At 40.9% G+C, this 20,657-nt stretch overlaps 1 protein-coding gene across 1 annotated transcript in view; it reads right to left on the bottom strand.

Moving 5' to 3' along the window:
* UNC13C (unc-13 homolog C) overlaps window positions 1–20,657 on the bottom strand; it is an 884,756-nt gene that overhangs the window by 498,480 nt on the left and 365,619 nt on the right. The window contains exons 10-11 of the mRNA XM_073618754.1: window positions 18,503–18,730; window positions 12,667–12,808 (exon numbers count right to left, since the gene is read on the bottom strand). Of these exons, the coding sequence (XP_073474855.1) occupies window positions 12,667–12,808; window positions 18,503–18,730 (370 nt within the window). The remainder of the gene's footprint in view (window positions 1–12,666; window positions 12,809–18,502; window positions 18,731–20,657) is intronic.

Genomic DNA, 20,657 nt, shown 5'->3' with positions numbered 1-20,657 from the left:
TCTTCCCATCAACTCTGACCAGCTTCCCTGTCCCTGCTGAAAAATGATGGTGTGTTCAGGGTGATGTGCAGTGTTAGCGGTCTGCTTTTAGGCTGGAGTGTTGCTTGGCCTTCGTAATGCTGTTTGTTCACTAAGGCTCTTTAAAAAACCTCTGAGGGCTTCACAGAACAGCTGTATTTATACTGAGATTAAATTACACACAGGTGGACTCTATTTACTAATTAGGTGACTTTTGAAGGCAATTGGTTCGACTAGATTTTAGTTAGGGGTATCAGAGTAAAGGGGGTGCTGAATACAAATACACGCCACATTTTTCAGATATTTATGTGTAAAAAATTTTGAAAACCATTTATCATTTTCCTTCCACTTCACATTTATGTGCACTTTGTGCTGTTCTATCACATAAAATCCCAATAAAATACATTTATGTTTTTGGCTATAACATGACAAAATGTGGAAACATTCAAGGGGTATGAATACTTTTTCAAGGCATTGTGATTTGCAAGGGTGTGTTTAGGGGTGGGATTATGGGGCGGGGCAGGGTAGGGATCTCAGAAGCTCAGGACTTGAGCCCTGCTGTACTGTCTGCCTTCATTTTGTAAGGTGCTGTGCATACTGTTTCTGCTATATAAAACCTGTGTAATAATGATAATAATAATAATAATAATAATAATAATAAAAATAATAATATTTTACCAGTTTGGCCTTGTTGAGAATTTTTTTGTTATTTAGCCATTAAAATAAAATAATGTGGTGGTGGATAGGTTACATAAACCACATAAAAACAACTGTGTACAATTCATATTCTATTACCTGCAACTTCTTGTATTTCACCTAGTCTAATTAGCGTAAAGCTATTGGGGTCTAGCACAAAATTTGATCAGATGTAAGCAAAGGACTAAACACAGCAGATAGACATTGCTTTCTGATACAGCATAATCACAAGAGAACAGAACAGTGATGTAACATTACAAAGCTCCTAGATTAGAAAAGAATTGTGGCATTCAGGTCATGTTGGTGTGATAATAATAACAAAGAAAGGGAAAGATCCAAGCTGTGTGCTAAACTGTGTAAAATAACAGGATCACAGCATGCCCCTGGAGTTTCTGGGTCAGGGTGCAGCTGCAGTGCAATGATTTTGCAATCCAACTAATTTTTATGCAGCATTTGCCTTATGGAAAATATTTCAAGGATTCAGAGTATTGCCAACTGTGCCATCTGAGAATCTTTTTCTCCGTTTGTATTTTTTATATATATATATATAAATTATATCATTTTTATTTTGTTTTACTATTTCTAAGGGTCCATTCACACATGTGGTTCCCTCTGAATGGCGATCAGTGTTTGGATTGCTCTTCAGTGGACATTTGACAGATGGTGAAGAGGCATCAAGTGGACTCCTCATCACCTGATTTAACCCTGGAAATGCCACACTATCACATTGTAATCACATGCATTACATGCAGCTGTAAGGTGGTTGCGGCGTGGTCCCATAGGCTTGCATTGATTGTGTTTGGCGATGGTAACGCCTGCCAAATGTGATATGCTATGAAATAGAATTTTTGCAGCTGCAATGATGTATAGCATTGTGGCCACAGCATGTGTACGGCATCTGTATGTCAATGTTCAGGTAGACCGTAGACTCCAAAGACATGCTGGTAGGTTAATTGGCTTCTGTCCAAAATTGGCCCTAGTATATGAATGTGAGTTGGGGACCTTGGATTGTGGGCTCCTTGAGGGTAGGGACCGATGTGAGTGTGTGATGTATGTGTGTAGCGCTGCGTAAATTGACGGCGCTATATGGGTACCTTAAATAAATAATAATATAGTAGATGAGCATCTTAATGAGACACAATGTACAGAGATAGGGACAATTGTAGACATGCACCCACACTCACTCAGGTTGAACTGGATGGACTGGTGTCTTTATTCAACTTTACTAACTATGTAACCATTAGGGGTGGTAAAATTGCAGCTCAACCACCTAAATTTACTGCTCCCTGGCTGCTTGTGTGAACAAGCCCTTAGCCCCACAACCACTTCTTAGCTGCAAGGGCAGCAGCCAGTTTACACAGGAAATATACCCCCTGTCACTTTTGGATGGTACCACTGCACAACAACATGATCCATTCAAGTAAATGGGGCTGCAGTGCAATGCCCCGCAACTGCGTGCAATGAATGCAGGTGTGTGCCATTTAGATGGTTAGAACAGGCTGTGAGAAGGTGACATATCACCTCCTCACTGCCTGCAAAATGCCTCTGAGAAGCATGTGTAAAGGAGCCCAGAGAGTAAATGACTAATCTAATAATAATTCTAATAAATCATAATTACATAGTTGGTAAGGTTGAATAAAGACAACAGTCCATCCAGTTCAACCTGTATAGGTGTGTGTGTGTGTGTGTGTGTGTGTGTAGAAAAATAATTTCCCATATCCCTGTATATTGTTTTCGCTAAGATGCACGTCCAAGAGTCTTTTAAAACTATCCATACTTCCTGCCGACATCACCGATTGTGGAAGAGAGTTTTACATCCTTACCGCCCTGACAGAGAAAACTCCCTACGCAGCTTAACCTCCCTGGCGGTATGATTATGTCTGATTTTTTTATTGTCAAAGCGGTACATTGTTTTGCATGGAAATTTGGCATTTTATATTGTAGGCCTGTAATTCTTAGGAATAAAACACTTAATTCTGTCCAAACAAGAGTCTAGTAGACATCCCTGGTATGATAAAGTTTGAAACACTAAATCATAAATTATAATATGATAAATAACTATAAATTATAAAAAATAATAATACATTTTATTCAATAATGTAATCAAATAAAAAAAAACACTGAAATTTGTCCAAACAAGGGTGCAATATTACTAGTCAAAGTAATACTAGACACTGCATATTGGTTTAGTAAACATCCCGGGTATGAAAAATTTTGAAAAATGGGACTGCACAAAGTCCGACAGAAAGCTTCCCTCTACATCAAAAGCGGTTTTAGACCAGCTAGAAAACAACGATAGTGAATTAGAATCACTTGAAGAATTGAGCGATAAAGATTAGTGGGGAAATTCCTCATCAGACACTGAAAGTGACAACAGAGATGATTCTGCGACTGAGCTCAGTGCTGTGTGATCCATACCACAGTGAATAGAGCACCAAGTTCACACATCACTGAGCTCAGTCGCAGAATTGTCACTGTCATCACTTTCAGTGTCTGATGATGAATTTCCCCACTAATCACTATCGCTCAATTGTGCAAGGGATTCTAATTCACTATCGCTGTTTTCTAGCTGGTCTAAAACCGCTTTTGACGTAAAGGGACGCTTTTTGGGTGCCATGGACATTCTCAAGTTTCCAGGCAGAAAGAACGGTATATATAATATAAAAGTGCATGCAGGGCACTGGACAAAGCACTAGGGACAAAACTGAGTTGAAATGAATTGATACAGTAATGTAATCTGTAGATTACAATGTATTATGTGTTATGTTTTTAGAATTTGCTGCCAGGCCCCGCCCCTATGCATTGCAACGCTTAAAGGGAACGGAGCACGGAACATTGATGCATCAGGCGGAGGATCTGGTGAAGGATACAGCAGGAGAACATCAAAGGATCGTAGGGACAAGGTAAGTAACTGTACCTGAAAACTGCGATGCAATCCCAGGTGTGGCTCTGGGTTACCGCCATTGGTACTTAAAATTAACCCCGAGCCACACTTGGGATTGCCACTAGGGAGGTTAAGGTTGAACTGCTTCTCTTCCATTCTCATCGTGTGGCCCTGTGTCCTCCTACACTCCCTGGGACTGAAAAGTTTCATACTAATGCTGGTATCACTGTTGAGATATTTGTATATCTCTATCATATCTCCTCTCAAACGTCTCTTCTCCAAGGAGAATAAATTTAGCGCTTGTAGTTGTCCCTTATAAGTGAAGTCCTCCAATCCCCATATTAATTTAGTTTCCCTTCTCTGGATTCTCTCCATCTCCAGCACATCTCTTCTAAGGATTGGTGACCAGAACTGGACAGAATACTCCAGATGCGGCGGAGTTTTATGAAGTGGCAGAATAATCATTTTATCTCTGGAGTAAATTCCCTTTTTAATTCATGCTATATTCTGCTGGCTTTGGCAGCCGCCGCTTGACACTGCATGATATTGCTCAGTCTGCCTTCTACTAGAACCCCTAGATCCTTCTCCACCCTGGAAGCACCTAGGGGTTCTCCCCCCTCATGAGTAACTTGAGGTTATGTTTTTACCCCCCCAAGTGCATTACCTTACATTTACCAATGTTAAACTTCATTTACCATCTAGTTGCCCACAACATTAATTCATTCAGGTTCTCTTGCAAAGCTTCTATATCCTGCTGTGTTGATATTGCCCTGCATATTTTTTTTTTCAGCAAACACAGAGATCGAGCTATTTATCCCATCCTCTATATCAGAGATGTGCAATTAGCGGACCTCCAGCTGTTGTAAAACTACATGTCCCATCATGCCTCTGCCTCTGGGTGTCATGCTTGTGGTTGTCAGAGACTTGCTATGCATCATGGAACTTGCAGTTCTGCAACAGCTGGAGGTCCGCTAATTGCATATCTCTGCTCTATATCATTAATAAATAAATTAAACAGAATTAGTCAAAGGACAGAGCCTTGGGGTACCCCACTAACCTAACCAGAAATTACCGAAGACTTCCGAGGAGCGACGGAGCGAGCCGAAGTCTGCTACTGGACCGTCCGATGTTGGGAGGAAACGAAACGAGGGGATTGGATCATTTCCTTTATATGAATGGAAACATGAGCTCATCGTGGGGAGGATTACATTCATCGCAGAGCCACGTCAAATAATAACAGTGTGCTCTGAGAACGCCTGGACGGGGACTGGTATGGAACTTAGAACAACTAATTATCCACTACAGGACATACTCTCCTACTAGCCACTCCCTTCCATGTACACATGTCGGCCTACCGGCCTGTACAGGCTGTGCTCCTGTTCTCCTGGCTCTGATGAAGAGGTTACCCTCGAAACGCGTCAGCCTTTTAACTACTTGCCTCAACATGGGCATACCCCAGTTTTAACTTTTTAGTGCTTATTTTGTCACCTGTTTTTATGCAACGTAGTATCTGAATGATGTAATTCATGTTTGTATATATATTTTTTATACACGATTAAACCTAACCTGTTTTGATGTGAGCGTCTGATCACGCGCCTTCCATCCACCTCCTACTAATCAGTCTCTTCCAGACCACCCCTGGTCAGCTAAGGCAGCGGGACACGCTTCACCATCTTCTCCGGTCCTCCCACCTTCTACAGTACTACCCTTTTTCATACAACAAATGGCCTCACTAGCGCAGGAGTATTTCTCACAATACCTAGCCCTCATTTTCCACCCCACTAACCACCCCAGACCAGTCTGAGTATATGTTATTTATTTTTGACGAGCCCCCGTAGCCAGTTTTCTACCCAAGAACAAACCTTATGGTCCATGCCTACAGACCTCAGCTTGTAGATTAAGCGTTTGTGGGGGACTGTATCAATGCTTTTGCAAAATCCAGATACACCACATCCACTGGCCTACCTTTGTCCAGATGGCAGCTCACTTCCTCGTAGAATGTCAATAGGTTAGTTTGGCAGGAGCAACCTTTCATAAACCCGTGCTGATTACTGCTATTAATACTGTTTATATCAGCAAATTCTTGGTTATAGTCCCTTATTATCCTCTCAAATAGTTTTCAAACTACTGACATTAGACTGACAGACCTATAGTTCCCTGGTATATATCTCTGCCCTTTTTTTAATATTGGTACCATGCGGGCTTTTCGTCAATCAGCTGGTACCAATCCTGTCAGTCTGCTGTCCATGAAGATTAAGAATAGCGGTCTGGCTATAACCTGACTGAGTTCTGTAAGGACTCTCGGGTGTAAGCCATCTACGAGATGTTTTGTATGGCTGAATGAGAATTTTGGGCAAGTGCCTAATTACATAGTTATAGTACATATTTGCCTGCAATTAACATAAGGAGTTTATTGATAAAAAAAAAAAAAATTGCTGTATGAAAATTACAAGCATTCGCACAGTCATCATGGATAATCTCCGGTGCATTACAACCACTGGATGGAGCTGTTGATCCTAGGAAAAAAACATCTTCGAGAAAATACGACAATTATTTGTGATAACTGTGTAAATGCTTGTGACTTTCCCACAGAATAATCTGGGGGAGGGATTATTATATATCCTTACATAACCTAAATAGCAAGCTTGCATTCCTACTCTATTTTCACCACAAAACCAGGCCATTTTGTATTGTACTATTGTGCCAGCTTCAATGGCTCTGGCCTCACCCTCTTCCATTTATGCTGATTACTAGTGATGGCGAGACAGCATATCCCAATGATGAGAAGAGAAGAGGGGGGCAGGGCCAGAATAGCCACCATGGATACAAGGCATTACGGAGCATCCAGGGTTTTGGAATTCCTGTTTGATCTACACGCTGGCATGCAAGAATTTGGAGTTGCCAAATAATCTGGGTAATAAGGGCTTATAACTTTTTTAACATATTTATTTTAGGATTTCCATTGGCAACTAGTAACCATGGAATGGTGCCATATCACATAAAAGGGGGCTCATAATTGGCTGTGTGTTGGCACCAAACCATGCAAGTCCTCACCCAATTTCTTCTTGGATAGGACAGCTACCCACCTGATATAGATAGAACTTTCCACTATATTGTGACAAACTCCTGGCCGTAGGCCTGCTCACAACATCCCCAGCCATAGGCTTGACTATTCAAGAATAAAGTAATGTCCACACATGAAATATATTTCCACACTTACTATAACTATAAGAATTCTTTGGCGTGGAACACAATACACAGCAGCATACATTCTGTAGGTGCAGAAGGCCTGAACAACATTTTGTCAACTTTCCCTTGTACCTCCTCTCTCCCTGGGAACACCACAAAGTTGGGACCACTTACCCCATGTATATAGGTCCACAGCATTCAGCTTCCCTAACTGAGTATAATCAAGGTACCCTAATCAGTATTTTAGTCTCTCTCAATGTCTCTTCAATAGCTCTGCCCAGCCGGGCAAACTCCCAGATGACACACTCATACCCAGGTTTACAACTAACTTCAGAGGACTCTGCATCCTGTTTATGGCCCTCTGAAAGACCTTAAAAAAGTCGGGGCGACTACAGCTTTTGCTACTGAGTGTTGAACCACTTCGTCTGGAGTTTCAGCTATATTAAGGGCCTTTGGGCAGTAGCCCACTACATCTTGCTCTGGTTGGTTTGTCTCCCATGCCCCATCACACAAGGCCCTTATCCCATCCTGGCATTTATATGAATACTAACTTCACTACATCACTAGAGGAAGATTTTCTCTAAAAGGGATCTAACCCCCAATTACCATTTTCCTTATACCAGACTATATTCGGAACAAAGCCATCTAGTGGCAAGCAAGCTAACTGAACCTTCTAATACACTTGATACATGGCAAATTCAAGCAATGCAAATGCTTAATAGTTACTTCTATTAAAAAATTATACAATATTCTTTTTAATTGCAGGAAGCATAGATAGCCATGCATGACCAAATATGATATAAAAGTAGCCATAACAGTTCACTCTATTAAAACCTCTGTCAACCATGTCTGACCACCCTTAAACATCGACTTTAAGCATACATAATTAGTCACCTAATAGCAAACCACAGGATAATTGCTAGATTTTGATCCCAGCTCTTGGAGAAAATTGCTATACTGATATGTTTACTCAATTATAAACCACTTTTTAATCACGGGCTGCTATATTTACCTTGGGGTTAATCACATTTTTTTGAATATTCAGTTTTTAGAACTCTAATGCCGCGTACACACGGTCGGACTTTTCATCTACAAAAGTCCGACAGCCTGTCCGACAGACTTCCGGCGGACTTCCGGCGGACTTTCGGCAGACTTGCAGCAGACTTTCTAACGAACGGACTTGCCTACACACGACCACACAAAAGTCCGACGGATTCGTACGTGATGACGTACACCGGACTAAAATAAGGAAGTTCATAGCCAGTAGCCAATAGCTGCCCTAGCATGGGTTTTTGTCCGTCGGACTAGCACACAGACGAGCGGATTTCGGGGTCCGTCGTACTTACGACGTAAAGATTTGAAGCATGTTTCAAATCTAAAGTCCGTCGGATTTGAGGCTAAAAAAGTCCGTTGAAAGTCCGGAGAAGCCCACACACGATCGGATTACCAGCCAGCTTTAGTCCGTCAGCGTCCGTTGGACTTTTGTAGACGAAAAGTCCGACCGTGTGTACGCGGCATAACTTGCACTGTGTTGTTCTCTAGCTTGCTTGGCTTCCAGCAAATGAACTTTCACATATGCTTCCCAGGCATGTGTCCTTATGATGTTCTCATCACAAAGCTCCATTAGTCGCACCTCACAGTATTATGTTCATCATGCATTTTTTTTATCAGATGTTATTACTGGATATGTTACCAACTTAGTGACTTTTATATGTTTATCTATAAATTTACAGTGTTTTATGAGTCAGGCCTTATAATAAAAAGCACTTTGTAAAATAAATAGCATTTTATGGGCCAAATAAATAGTCACTTTCTTAATAGATTTTTTTACCACAAAAACTAGCATGATTCATAACATATCACTGTACTATGTTCACCATCAAAGTGCAAACATGTGAAGTTAAAGGATACCTTTTATTGTCTTGAATCTTTAGGTATGGTGTAGTCACAAAGTCTTGAAAGCTTTATTTTAATTTAGTTAACCACTAGCAGACATTACTTAAAGCGGAGTTTTGCGAAATTTTTTTTTTAGATGTCAGCAGCTGCAAATACTGCAGCTGCTAACTTTTAAAATAAGGACACTTACCTGTCCCGGGGTCTAGCGATGTCGGCACTCGAGACCGAACCGTCCCTCGATCCACGGGTGCTGCCACCGCCATTCTCAGTGAGGGAATCAGGAAGTGAAGCGCTGCGGCTTCACTGCCCGGTTCCCTACTGCTCATGCGTGAGTCGCGCTGCACGTCTACACTGGTCCCCGTTGTGTTATGGGAACTGTATATTTCCCACAACACAATGGGGGTGGGCGGGCTTTTTGCGGCTAGCTGCGGCTAGCTATTCCCGGAAGTGGGTGCAGATAAATGTATTATACAGGTATCTGCACCCCCTTCCCCCTGAAAGGTGCCAATTGTGACACCGGAGGGGGGGAGGAATCCGATGAGCGGAAGTTCCACTTTAGGGTGGAACCCTGCTTTAAAGTGGTTGTAGACCCATACCTATACCCAGTGAAGTGACTGGCCTCAGGTGATACACAGACATGAAACAAATCTCCCTACATACGTTGTACCTATTTATCTGCTGTCTTCTCTTCTCTACATCCATTCAAAGTGTTGAATGTATAATGCTTGTCTTAGAGTTCAGAAAAAAAGGGGACAGAAAGCTGAAATTACACACTGTAGAGCTCAGTGAGGAGAGCTCTGAGAGCTGATTGGTGGGAAGAGACACACCCCGTCCACACAGCACACAGGAACAGAGCTGAGGCTGTCAATCAGCTGGAGGTCCCTCCCCTGTCACCATTTTTCAGGAAAACTTGTCAGAAGTGTGTCATGCTGATAGCAGAGGAACGAAGTAGCAGAGAGAGATGACACGGGATGCTCTGGATTGAGAGAAGAACACGCTTTAGGGGGATATGCTTTGTTATTATTTCATGTCTGAGGTTTATAACCACTTTAATTCTAAATATTGCTTGAATATAGAAGTATGAGGCATTTTACAAAGTGCACACCATATAGTGTAATAGTAGTACCCACACTGAAAGATTATCTGTGGCCGGATATCTGCATCTTTAATATTGAGATATTAATCCTGAAGTCATAGCTACCTAAAAGAGACAGGCTATCCCAGCCGGAGTGTGGAATAAAGTAAATATTCCTGTTAATCCCTTACTCCCTAGACAAAATGAGCAATCAACCGTTCTTATGTTTTCATTTTTTGTGCTGACTACAGATCAGCTTTGATACTCACCTCTCCTGCTGCCTGTGTCTCGGATGGTTGCTATATTGTAGACAAAATTTCCCTTGAAGAATCTTCCAAAACTAACATATCTGGTCCCCCACCCTGTGCTGTTGTATCCCCCATCCCACCGACTCCTAAGTCACAACATGACACAGTATTGATGTAGGTGCTACAGAAAAGAACCACAACACATTGAACAGAGATCTGGCAACCTCTGAAGAGATTCAGATTATCCAGGAGATGGTTTCACACTAATACAGCAGCAGTTGGTGGGGCAGGCAGTAGAATGAGTAAGCAATATCAAAACATGTTGGAGTGAGGCTTGGTCTGGGTGGACTCTTCTGTTATCTAGTCCTGGAATAATAACAATTATTATGTGTCACTCGGGGTATGGTTGCCCCCATCCTTATTAATTATATCTGAAAAACCACAATTGCTCTTTATAGGACCTTAAAGGCAACTTCTAACAAAAAAATAAGATTTAAATAATAACATTTATTTTCTCGATTTAAAAGGTTTGAACCATATATATTACACCATATATTAAATTGTACAAAATATTGTACAAAATTGGGTTACAACATCAAGAAGTGTAATCCAAATGGTATACCCCATAGCTGATGATTTGGCTTGCAGTTATTGGTTGCCCCATTCAGCTTTGGGACTCCAGTGCATTTCAAAATATTTATAACACTTATCTTCTTGAGGGATAAGACACCACATATTACAATGTATACATAATAGTTCAACCATCATGATAAAAAACAAAAAGAAAACTTACATAATTTGTTGCACCAGTCTTATATGGAAAAAGGAAAGTCTGGATCGGGGTTTAGTATTTCAACTAGAGGTGTTGGCCTGGATATGCCCCCCTTTAAACATATTACCACTGTTATTCCATGGAAATTGAATGGGAGACATTAGAATTTATTATCATTGTATATGCCTTAACAGCCTGCAATATGAATGGTGGTATCAGGACCTGTATTATTGCTTGGGTCACCTGCTAGTGGCACTGTTGTTTTTAACACCAAAGGATGTAGGTCTGGTGGCCATCAGCGGGTGTCTCTCAGCAGATGTACATACTGATAATCAAGCTGCACCTGATGTGGAACTGTTGGGAGTATATAAGCCTGCCCTTCACTGAGGCTCAGGACTTCAGTATTCCCCCTGCAATCCTTGTCCCTGCCTGAGCCTGGCCTGTTCCTGCCTTGTGCCCTGAACCATGTATCCTGAATCCTTACCCAGAGACCTGTCCCATGGTACCTGCTTCCTGCCCCCATTACTTACTGCTCCCAGTACCTGGCTTCCTGTTCCCCTTTTCTCTTGTCCCTGTCTTGTTTGCTTATTTGTGTTCCCTTCACTTGTATATAGCTAGTGAGATCATTAGTTAGGTGTTATTTGGGGTTTGCTGCGTTCATTTACATTTCATTTACTTGTTTATGGTTACTGGTGTTGGTTCTCATGTGTGTCTTTATCTTTAATAAATATACATTTTCACTCACACATCTGGTCCTGATTCCTTTAAGTGCATCCAACTGATCTGATGACCCCTGCTAAATGCCTGCATGTGGTGTCTGTGACAGGTGGTGTCTGTGACAGGTGGTCTCTGCATGCACTTATGGGGGTCCCAATGACCTGGGAGTCTATTTACATAGATCTGGACTTTCTTTTTTCCATATATAACTGGTGTGACAAATTAAGTATGTTTCCTTTTTGTTTAGCACCATGATAGTTGAACTATTATGTATAAATTATAATATGTCCCAAAGCTGAGTGGGCCAATCAGTAATCCAATAACTGCAAGCCAAATCATCAGCTGTGGGGGATACATTTGGATCACACATCTTTATGTTATAACCCAATTTTGTACAATATTTTATACTATGTACAGTAATGTGTGATGTAATATATGTGGTTCAAACCTTTTAAATTAATAAAATAAATGTTATTATTTAAACCTTATTTTTTGTTAAAAGTTGTTTTCAAAGTCTTATAAAGAGCAATTGTGGTTGTCCTGGAATAATAACGCTTTGATGTGGATGATGTCATTGGAATCAAGTGTCTTCTCTGTAAGCAGATTTACAAAATGATTGAGCATTCTGGTGACTAGGTTGAGACTCTGACTCTATTACAGTTTTTATAATTTTGCAAATTATCGGAAAGTATAAGATTTGCTTCTAAATAATAAAATATAAGGGCCAGTGTCTGAGTCAAAAGCAATTTGGCAAATGCATAGGAACTGTGGTGACCTACATTAGAACATAGGGTAAACCAATGTGACTTGCACCTAATTAACTAACTACTGCTCTATATTTACCATTCTATAATGAAACATGTACCCTTTTCTTGGTTGATGTAACCTGCCTGCATAAGAAAAGATAAGTGTAACCTTTTGTCTACTAAATCAGTGCATAGGACAAGTATTTCTCTATCAGTTATTCACCACTACTGTTGTACAGTAAAATAGCATTGATTAACCTAAAGATCTACAACACTAATAAATTACCGTTCAATATATTTCACTACCCAATGACACTGTATTGGATTAACAGTGTAATTGATTCTGAAAGGCTGTCATGCTCTCTTATTAGTAAGCAGATAGAGAACCTCTAAGCGCTGCCTCCATTATGAGTTTAGATACTTACAAATGAAAGATTTCATTCCACACTGGATTTAGGTTTCCAAATATGGTTTTCGTTCTTCTCTTGGTTTTCCCAATTTGGACAGTCACATAAGGGTCACTGGAGCCCGTTTTGTCTTTTGCTTGTAACCCCTGAGCACAAGCCACTGCAAAATGAATCAAATTATTTAAATACTGGTATATAAATTGTGTCCTATGTAATCAGATCTAAATGTGGGAACAAATTAAGGATAAAAATCATGAATGAAAAAAATGTGCAACAATATATCTGAATATATACTGTAGTTGAATTAAATAATAGTTTAGCAGATACACAGTTATATTTTCAAACCGACAGCTTATAATGAATGTTGCCCCCCCCCTTAAAATATTTGTAAGATATAGATAACAATGCTGAAGTTCAATCAAGAGAGGGGAGAGAAGCGCTAGGCACGTTCCTAGCAATAAAAATTTATTAGAGATGAAATTCTTTAAATGACAGTAAAATGGATTGCACTCATATAGTGCTCAGTGGATGCGGGCTTGCCAAGTCCAGTGAGAGAACAGAAAACCACCGGGTGACCCTTGGATGATATGCTGCAAGCACCTTCACGGCAGGGAGCAGAAACCTCGAGGAGCCATGGACGGATGCAGGCTCAGTGACTTGGCGTATAAGTGAACTGTGACTGTAGACCTGGGAACTGCCTACCACTGTAATCGGCCAATCAGAACGTGCTTTGTAAGCACGGCCACACCTCCTTCATCAGTTTTCTGTTCTCTCACTGGACATGGCAAGCCCACATCCACTGAGCACTATGTGAATGTAATCCATTTTACTGTCATTTAAAGAATTTCATCTTAAATAAATTTTTATTGTTGTACTAGAACTGTGCCTGGCACTTCTCTCCCCTCTCTTGCTTTTATCTTCCACAGTTCCTGGGTTCCCAGCCCTTACTTGAAGAAGCCTCGCCACCCACTGCAGCAAAATAATAGAGACTCATTTAAGGGGTTCACCCCCCAAAACTTCACAATGAAACACAGTCTTTGATTCTCATAAACCTTCATCTTTGTACTTTTTTATATCAATATAAGATTTATGAGCATTTGTGTACTCTGATTGCAACTATCATGTGCCTTTTGCACTGAATTTCACACAAGCTTTGTGTGTTTTTTATCGTTTAGTTACTGAAGTTCAATTAACTTAGGGTACCTGTAAGTACCCATGTTAGTTTTTAATTATCGTGTGTCTATGGAGACCTTGGGCTAGCTTGTACTTCATCCTCAGCTACTACACAAGTTAATAGTAGATTGTAAGTCCTACCACCTCTTGGCACCACCCCCTCTCGTTCAACTATCAAATGCTTAATCCTCTACTGTTCACTGAAGTTCTGACACTTGACAGTTGAATGAAAGTAGGTGGAGCTAAAACAGGGAGGGAGTACTTGTTCTTTTGATCAGCTTTTTACTATCCAACAGTTTTCTGCCTTAAAGTAGAACTAAACTCTCCTGTCCTTAAAGTGTTAGTAAAGCCCACTTTGTGATTTTTACCTACAAGAAAGCCTATAATATAGCTTACCTGTAGGTAAAATGAATATCTCCTAAATGTGCACTATTTAGGAGATATTCACCCTCGATGCAGCCAGTGACATCACTGGTGCATGCGTTTTGAAGGTACGGCATAGTGTGATGGACCTTCAGACCTTCATAATGGAAATTGCGTGATGTCATCATGGCTCCAGCCACTCACACAGAGCCTATGAACCCAAAAGAAAGACTGGGTGAAGATGTCAGCCCTCTCAGTGGTGACAGCGTGCCGCTGAAGGGCTTCATTCCAAGGTACAGTAAGTATTATATAATGTGCTAGTATGGAATGCATACTAGTACATTATGCAATTGCCTTACAGGTGTTTTACTATCGCTTTAACAGTCAAGGAAGCTGTTATATTAGCCTCTGTTTGATCTGCAGTTGCCATGGTACTGCATGCGATCAATTATGACACCAGCCATTTCCTTGGCTTGACAGTTCGGTTAAGAGCACAAACAACTGTGACAGTTATCATTCACAGTATGCTTTGAATATATTTGTTTTGGGAAACCGATACATTGATAGGTTTAGTTTCACTTTAATAAGAAGTGTCAGCAGCTTCTATTGTGCCACCATCCACTCCTCCCCTCCCCCACTGAAGTTAACAGGTTGGGGCAGAAAGTTTGTAATATGTTTGCTTTATTTAAAGACTGTGTACCCCAAAACATCCTACATGTCCAATGTCCCTCAAATGTTTGCGACAAACTTGAACCCAATGAAAGGCTGGATATCAAAACAGTAATCAGTTAGCAATAGTAAGATTGGCAACAAAGCCAGGCCCTCCGATGCATTTAAACTTTAATTGAAAACAATATAATGGGTGTCTGCAGCCTAATTTATTCGTTTCAAATTGTAACTAATCCTTTACGTTCTCCTGCATTTACAACACTTTCATGTTATGAAGTAATTATTAAAATGGAACTAAACTCATTGATTTAACGGTTACATTTCCGGCATGCCGGTACTGCTAACTGTCACATTTGCTTGTGCTCCCATCCAAACTGTAAAACCATGAAATAGCTGGGGTCATAACTAATCATACGTGCAGCACTATGGCAGTTGCACATCAAACAGAAGCTAAAATGGAAGCTTCCGTGGCTGAAAAGGATAGGATGGTTGAGTTCCACTTTAACAGAAAGAAAAGCACACATCAGATCAGATTTACATTTTTAATCATTTTCAATATGCTGTATGTCTTTGGGTAACAGCCCTCATCAGGTTTGGGTGGACTTATCCTGACTAAAATACCATGATTTTCTAAACATCTAAAACATTTTAAACCAGTTTTCCAAAATGATTGCATGTTAATGCAAAGCACTCATTATCCCATATAACAATATACAGTAAAAGGTTGCTGTTAGAATACCTTTATTAGTTTGATTGTTGTCTCAAAGCTGTTGAGATCAGTGGCGTATCATCCATGTGTGCAGGGTGTGCAGTGCACACGGGCCCCAAGGGCAAGGGGGCCCACCGTGCCCTGTCACACTCTGCCCACATGGAGTACGAAATCATCCAATGATAAAATGCACATTTCTGGGTCCCAAGTGGTGGTAACAGGCTGGTAGCTTTGGGACTTTTCGTTTTATTTGACAAGCACGAGGCAGTGGACGCATTTGCCATGCCTAGCCTATAGATCCGGCCGCTGCCTCCCACAGCCACTGAAACTAGTGCCTGGTGGAGTGATATGCCTGACAAGCTTGCTGTGCTGTGCCATACTCTATACATTTTAAGGGTGGAGCTGTGGAAAGCACAAGAGAGATGCTGCTTGTGAGGAATAGAAGCTGCTGGAATGTGGATGACAAGTGGCAGGAACAAAACTGAGTGGCTGTGCGACACACCATGTGACCCTGGATTAAGCTAGCAAGCCGTGCGGCTCCCCTGTCATATTACTATGCTGCATTCCCCCACAAAATCCCGGAGTACAGCTCTAAATAGTCTTTACTCCCACAGCCGAGCTCTGTATGCACTAGGGAGCATTAGTGGTTGGTTGCTAAGGACGCATGGCGTCTAACAACATGGTTGGTCCTCCCCCAGCATTGAGTTGGAGGAGAAAGGAACTTTCTTTGCTGGACCTGGTTGCTGCCTGTGACCCGCCTCCACTCCCTGCTGCTTTTAGACTTGGACCACTACACTATCAATACTGCATTAAAAAAAAATGCCTGCCTGCCTGCTAAGCCCTGCCCACTGAGTCCCACCCGCTAAGCCCTACCCACTAATCCTCACCCAATGAGTACAAACTCCCATCCAGCCCTTGGTCAGGGCAGACTAAAGAATCCAACATGGGGGCAGTCAGTGTTTCTGCTCATTGCACCCAGCTGTCAGTGTTGAGCGACACCGATGGAAGGACCTCTCATGAGGGGGACACTGCTGCCAGGAATCTCTAATGAGGGAAGATGATGGTAGAGGATGGAAATGATGGTAGAGGATGGAGATGATGTCAGAGGATGGAGATGATGGCAGAGGATGGAGATGATGGCAGAGGATAAAAATGATGGCAGAGGATAAAAATGATGTCAGAGGATGGAGATGATGTCAGAGGATGGAGATGATGGTAGAGCGTGGAGATTATGGCAGAGGATGGAGATGATGGCAGGGGATGGAGGTGATGGCAGAGGATGGAGATGATGGCTGAGGATGGAAATGATCGCAGAAGATGGAGATGATGGTAAAGGATGGAGATGATGGAAAGGATGGAGATGATGGCAGAGGATGGAAATGATGGCAGAGAATGAAGATGTTGGTAAAGGATGGAGATGATGGCAGGGGATGGAAGGGGTGGAGATAATGGTAGAGCATGGAGATGATGGCAGAGGATGGAGATGATGGAATATGCTGTACTGTATGAGGACAGGTTGGGTGTTGGGAGGTATTTTGGGGTAGTTTATTCATTTTGTCTCCTTCTGTACTCTTTGATGGAGGGGGATCAGACAAAGAGAAGAGAAGGCAGTGAAAGTCCATGGAGGTAGAGAGAGACCCTCCACTGACAGGAAGATGCCTCCAGCTCGGTGAGTGTTGGAATAGGGAAGAAGTAGCTGCAGATGTGAGTAGTGGAATGGGGGGTGCAGAAGTGAGTGGTGGAATGGGGGTTGCAGAAATGAGTGATGGAATGGGGGTAAGGCTTACCACCCGCCCTGGCCGGCACTGTGTCACTCACTGGAGGACTGGACATGGACTCTGGAGGAGAACTTGCAGAAGAGGAGAGAGGTGGGTGGTATGAGAGGAGCCACCCAGAGGAACGTGCCTGACTGCCCTGCATGTGAGCCAGCAATGGAAGAGGTCAGTGACAGGCAGCTCCAGCCTCCAGTGGCCACACAAAGTTCACTGATGTAAGGGGAAGTGAATACATTAAGGTAAGGTTAAACACTGATATAAAGATTCCTCCTTATATCAGTAACTCTCCCTTACCTTTGTGTATTTACTCTGCAGAAGGTGGTCTGTTTCCGACATTCCACCTTACATCAGAGTCTGCAGGATTTTCCTTGCCGTGCATGAGAGAACTTTGTGGACCCCGATGTAAAGGGGAACTCTGTGGACTCTGTTGTAAGGGAGAACTTTGTGGACTGTGATGTAAAGCAGAACTCTGTGGACTCTGATGTTAAAGGGAGCTCTATGAACTCTTATGTAATGGGGGGGTGGCACTAGTGACCTGCTTTCCTGCACACACTACCCACCGCCGTACACTCTGCACTCCTCTCCAGCACACACTACCCACCCCTGTACACTCCGCACTCCTCTCTCTGCACATACTACCCACCATAGTACACTCCACACTCCTCTCCTGCACACACTACCCACCACTGTACACTCCGCACTTCTCTCTCTGCACATACTACCCACCACTGTACACTCTGCACTGCACATTCCCTATTTAACATTACTGTATTCTGCATGCAAGTCATCTCAAACACTATTAAACCACACCCCATTTAAGCCACACCCACTAGTGTGTGCAATTTATATCATGTCCACATTTAAGCGAGGCGCACATTTTTTTTATTAGGATGCCTAGGGTCCACTTTTTATCTCACACACGGGCCCACTGATTTCATGATATGCCCCTGGTTGAGATGCTAAAAAATGGCCAGGATTGGTCTAATGTTTTTATTTGTTTTATAAAATGCTTACTTTAAAAAGCAATATTCTTAAAATGCTGGTTATGAAGAAAATGCTAGTGGATATTTAGCCATCTGATCTAAATGCTGACTCTTCAAATCTTCATACACATTTTTTTATTATTCAAAAAATGTTCACTTAAAAAGAAGAATTGCTGTCTGACCTGTGATGTTGATTTTAGCTGACCACTTGGACGTTCCATCCAAAACACTTTGCTTGGCTGACTTGGTATGATGCACAAAGTCCTCTTTGGATATTTGGAAAAGCTCTCGAATAACCTCAAAAACTTCTGGATGGTTTCTTTCTCGGATTTTCATTCTTTCTTTCATTGCCATAATTATATGTTGTGTTTTGTCCTCTGCACCATGTTTGGAACTTTTTTCTGCAGCTCCTTAAGAGAAAAACATTAATTAATTTTACATTTGTAATAATTAATTGATTCTAAGTCTGATACATTTACAAATGCACCAAAATCTGTTTCTGTATTTTTTTTTATCATAAGTTCATATAATAGTCATAATGTTGTTGAGGGATAGTTGCTCACTAATATTTGAATTATGTGAGTGTTCAGCTAAGTGACACAAATGACAGCTTCTGATATTTAAAAATGTCTCCAGTGCTGCTATGTATTCATTCTCAGTTTCACACAACTAACAACACAACAGCAACTGCTAACACAACTATAAAGCCAAACAAAATTGTTAAAGCCCAACTCCAGCCCAATTATTTTTATTTTGCCTTGGATACCACAGGGAAGAATTTAGAGCTTCTGTCGGGTTTTTATTGTGGTCTGTGGAAAAGTATGTAAGCCTCTATGCATGTACATGTTTAGAAGGTTAATTGTATTGGATAAATTGGATATTAGGTAAGAGTAACTAGGGGTGACCCCTACAAAACTCTTAGTAGGAAGAGTATCTCGGTACCCAATTGCTGAACAAAAATATTAAAAATATATACATTTTATTTGTACAAAATTGTTAATAAGACATAGAAGCACAATGTGTGATTAAACAGCAATTCATGATAACATACGGTAAGTTATATAAACATGTCTAACTGGTCGCATAGTAGCCTCAGACAAATGCTAATTTGCGATGTAATGTATATCCTCTACATGTTTTGCAGCAGAGGCCGCTTCTTCAGGAGGTGTTATATATAGTATCATCTACAACAAAGCAAACATTTCATTATACCAAAGTATCAATAAATTGTAGTGAGGGGAAAAGAGTCACCGATTTCTTACCCAAGAGAGATATCCTCTCTTTTCTTGTCAGGACTAATAGCGAAGGGAAATATTGGCTATGAAGATGTGGGCATAAACCAAAGCATTTTAGTAGAATGCAGAAGGGTTATAAATGTTGTTTTATTGTTGTCTGTACCTTCCTATTCTAGTGGCATTCTTACCCTGGAGTAACAGAGACTGAAAGTAAGAGAAAATCTCCCCAATGGGGTCACAAATAGAGATAACAATCTAAGAAAAAAAATGGATCCACTCTATTCAAAACTGATTATTTTTTTGGTTAGGCTTTAGTTTCATCTAGCTTATTGTTCATAATCTAAAATGTTACTATATATATAGATAGATAGATAGATAGATAGATAGATAGATAGATAGATAGATAGATAGGATTTGGAAGTCACAGGGAATTACCTTTTACATAAATCCTCCCAAGGTTTTGACAATGAGCAAGAACCAAACCATTTTCTTATTATTAAAATTTAAAAAAAGAGTATTTTTTACTGCATGTGCTAACACCCATTGTAATCGAGTCATAAAAACGGAGGCCTGCTGAATCATCCATACTAATTTGGAAATATTTGCTGTTGAAAACTAGGCATCTTCACACGCTTGGCCAGTTCCCTAATGCTCCATATGAAGCTGCAACTAAAACATGACACTGAACATTCAGGGTGAGAACCATTAAATACTCACGCCTGTTAAACATCCGTCCTTCAGAATTAATCCAATATCCACAGTTATCAATATGTGTCAGAGGGATGTTGGCGTGGATTGATTATATTTTCTATGCATCAGTACAGTATACAGCTAAAACCTCTACATACAACAGAAACAAAGGATACTCAGTAACCTTCTCACAGTAACAGAATTTTGAGGCTAAATTGATTTGTTACTATATTTTTGACTACTTTGATCATATATGCTGTCATCATTTTATTTGTCAAACTTCTATTACATGTAATGTAGCAAACTTATAAGAGGATATGTTTACTGTTTTTTTTTTTTTTCTTTCTTTCTTTTTTTTTATATGAACTCTATATGTACATGTATTGAAATTTAAAAAAAGTTCAGTAGGTGG

This window comes from Aquarana catesbeiana, linkage group LG03 (assembly GCF_042186555.1).
Source record: "Aquarana catesbeiana isolate 2022-GZ linkage group LG03, ASM4218655v1, whole genome shotgun sequence".
Lineage (NCBI taxonomy): Eukaryota > Metazoa > Chordata > Amphibia > Anura > Ranidae > Aquarana > Aquarana catesbeiana.
The sequence above is the reverse complement of the archived record's forward strand: the minus strand, read 5'-3'. Positions and strand labels throughout refer to the sequence as shown.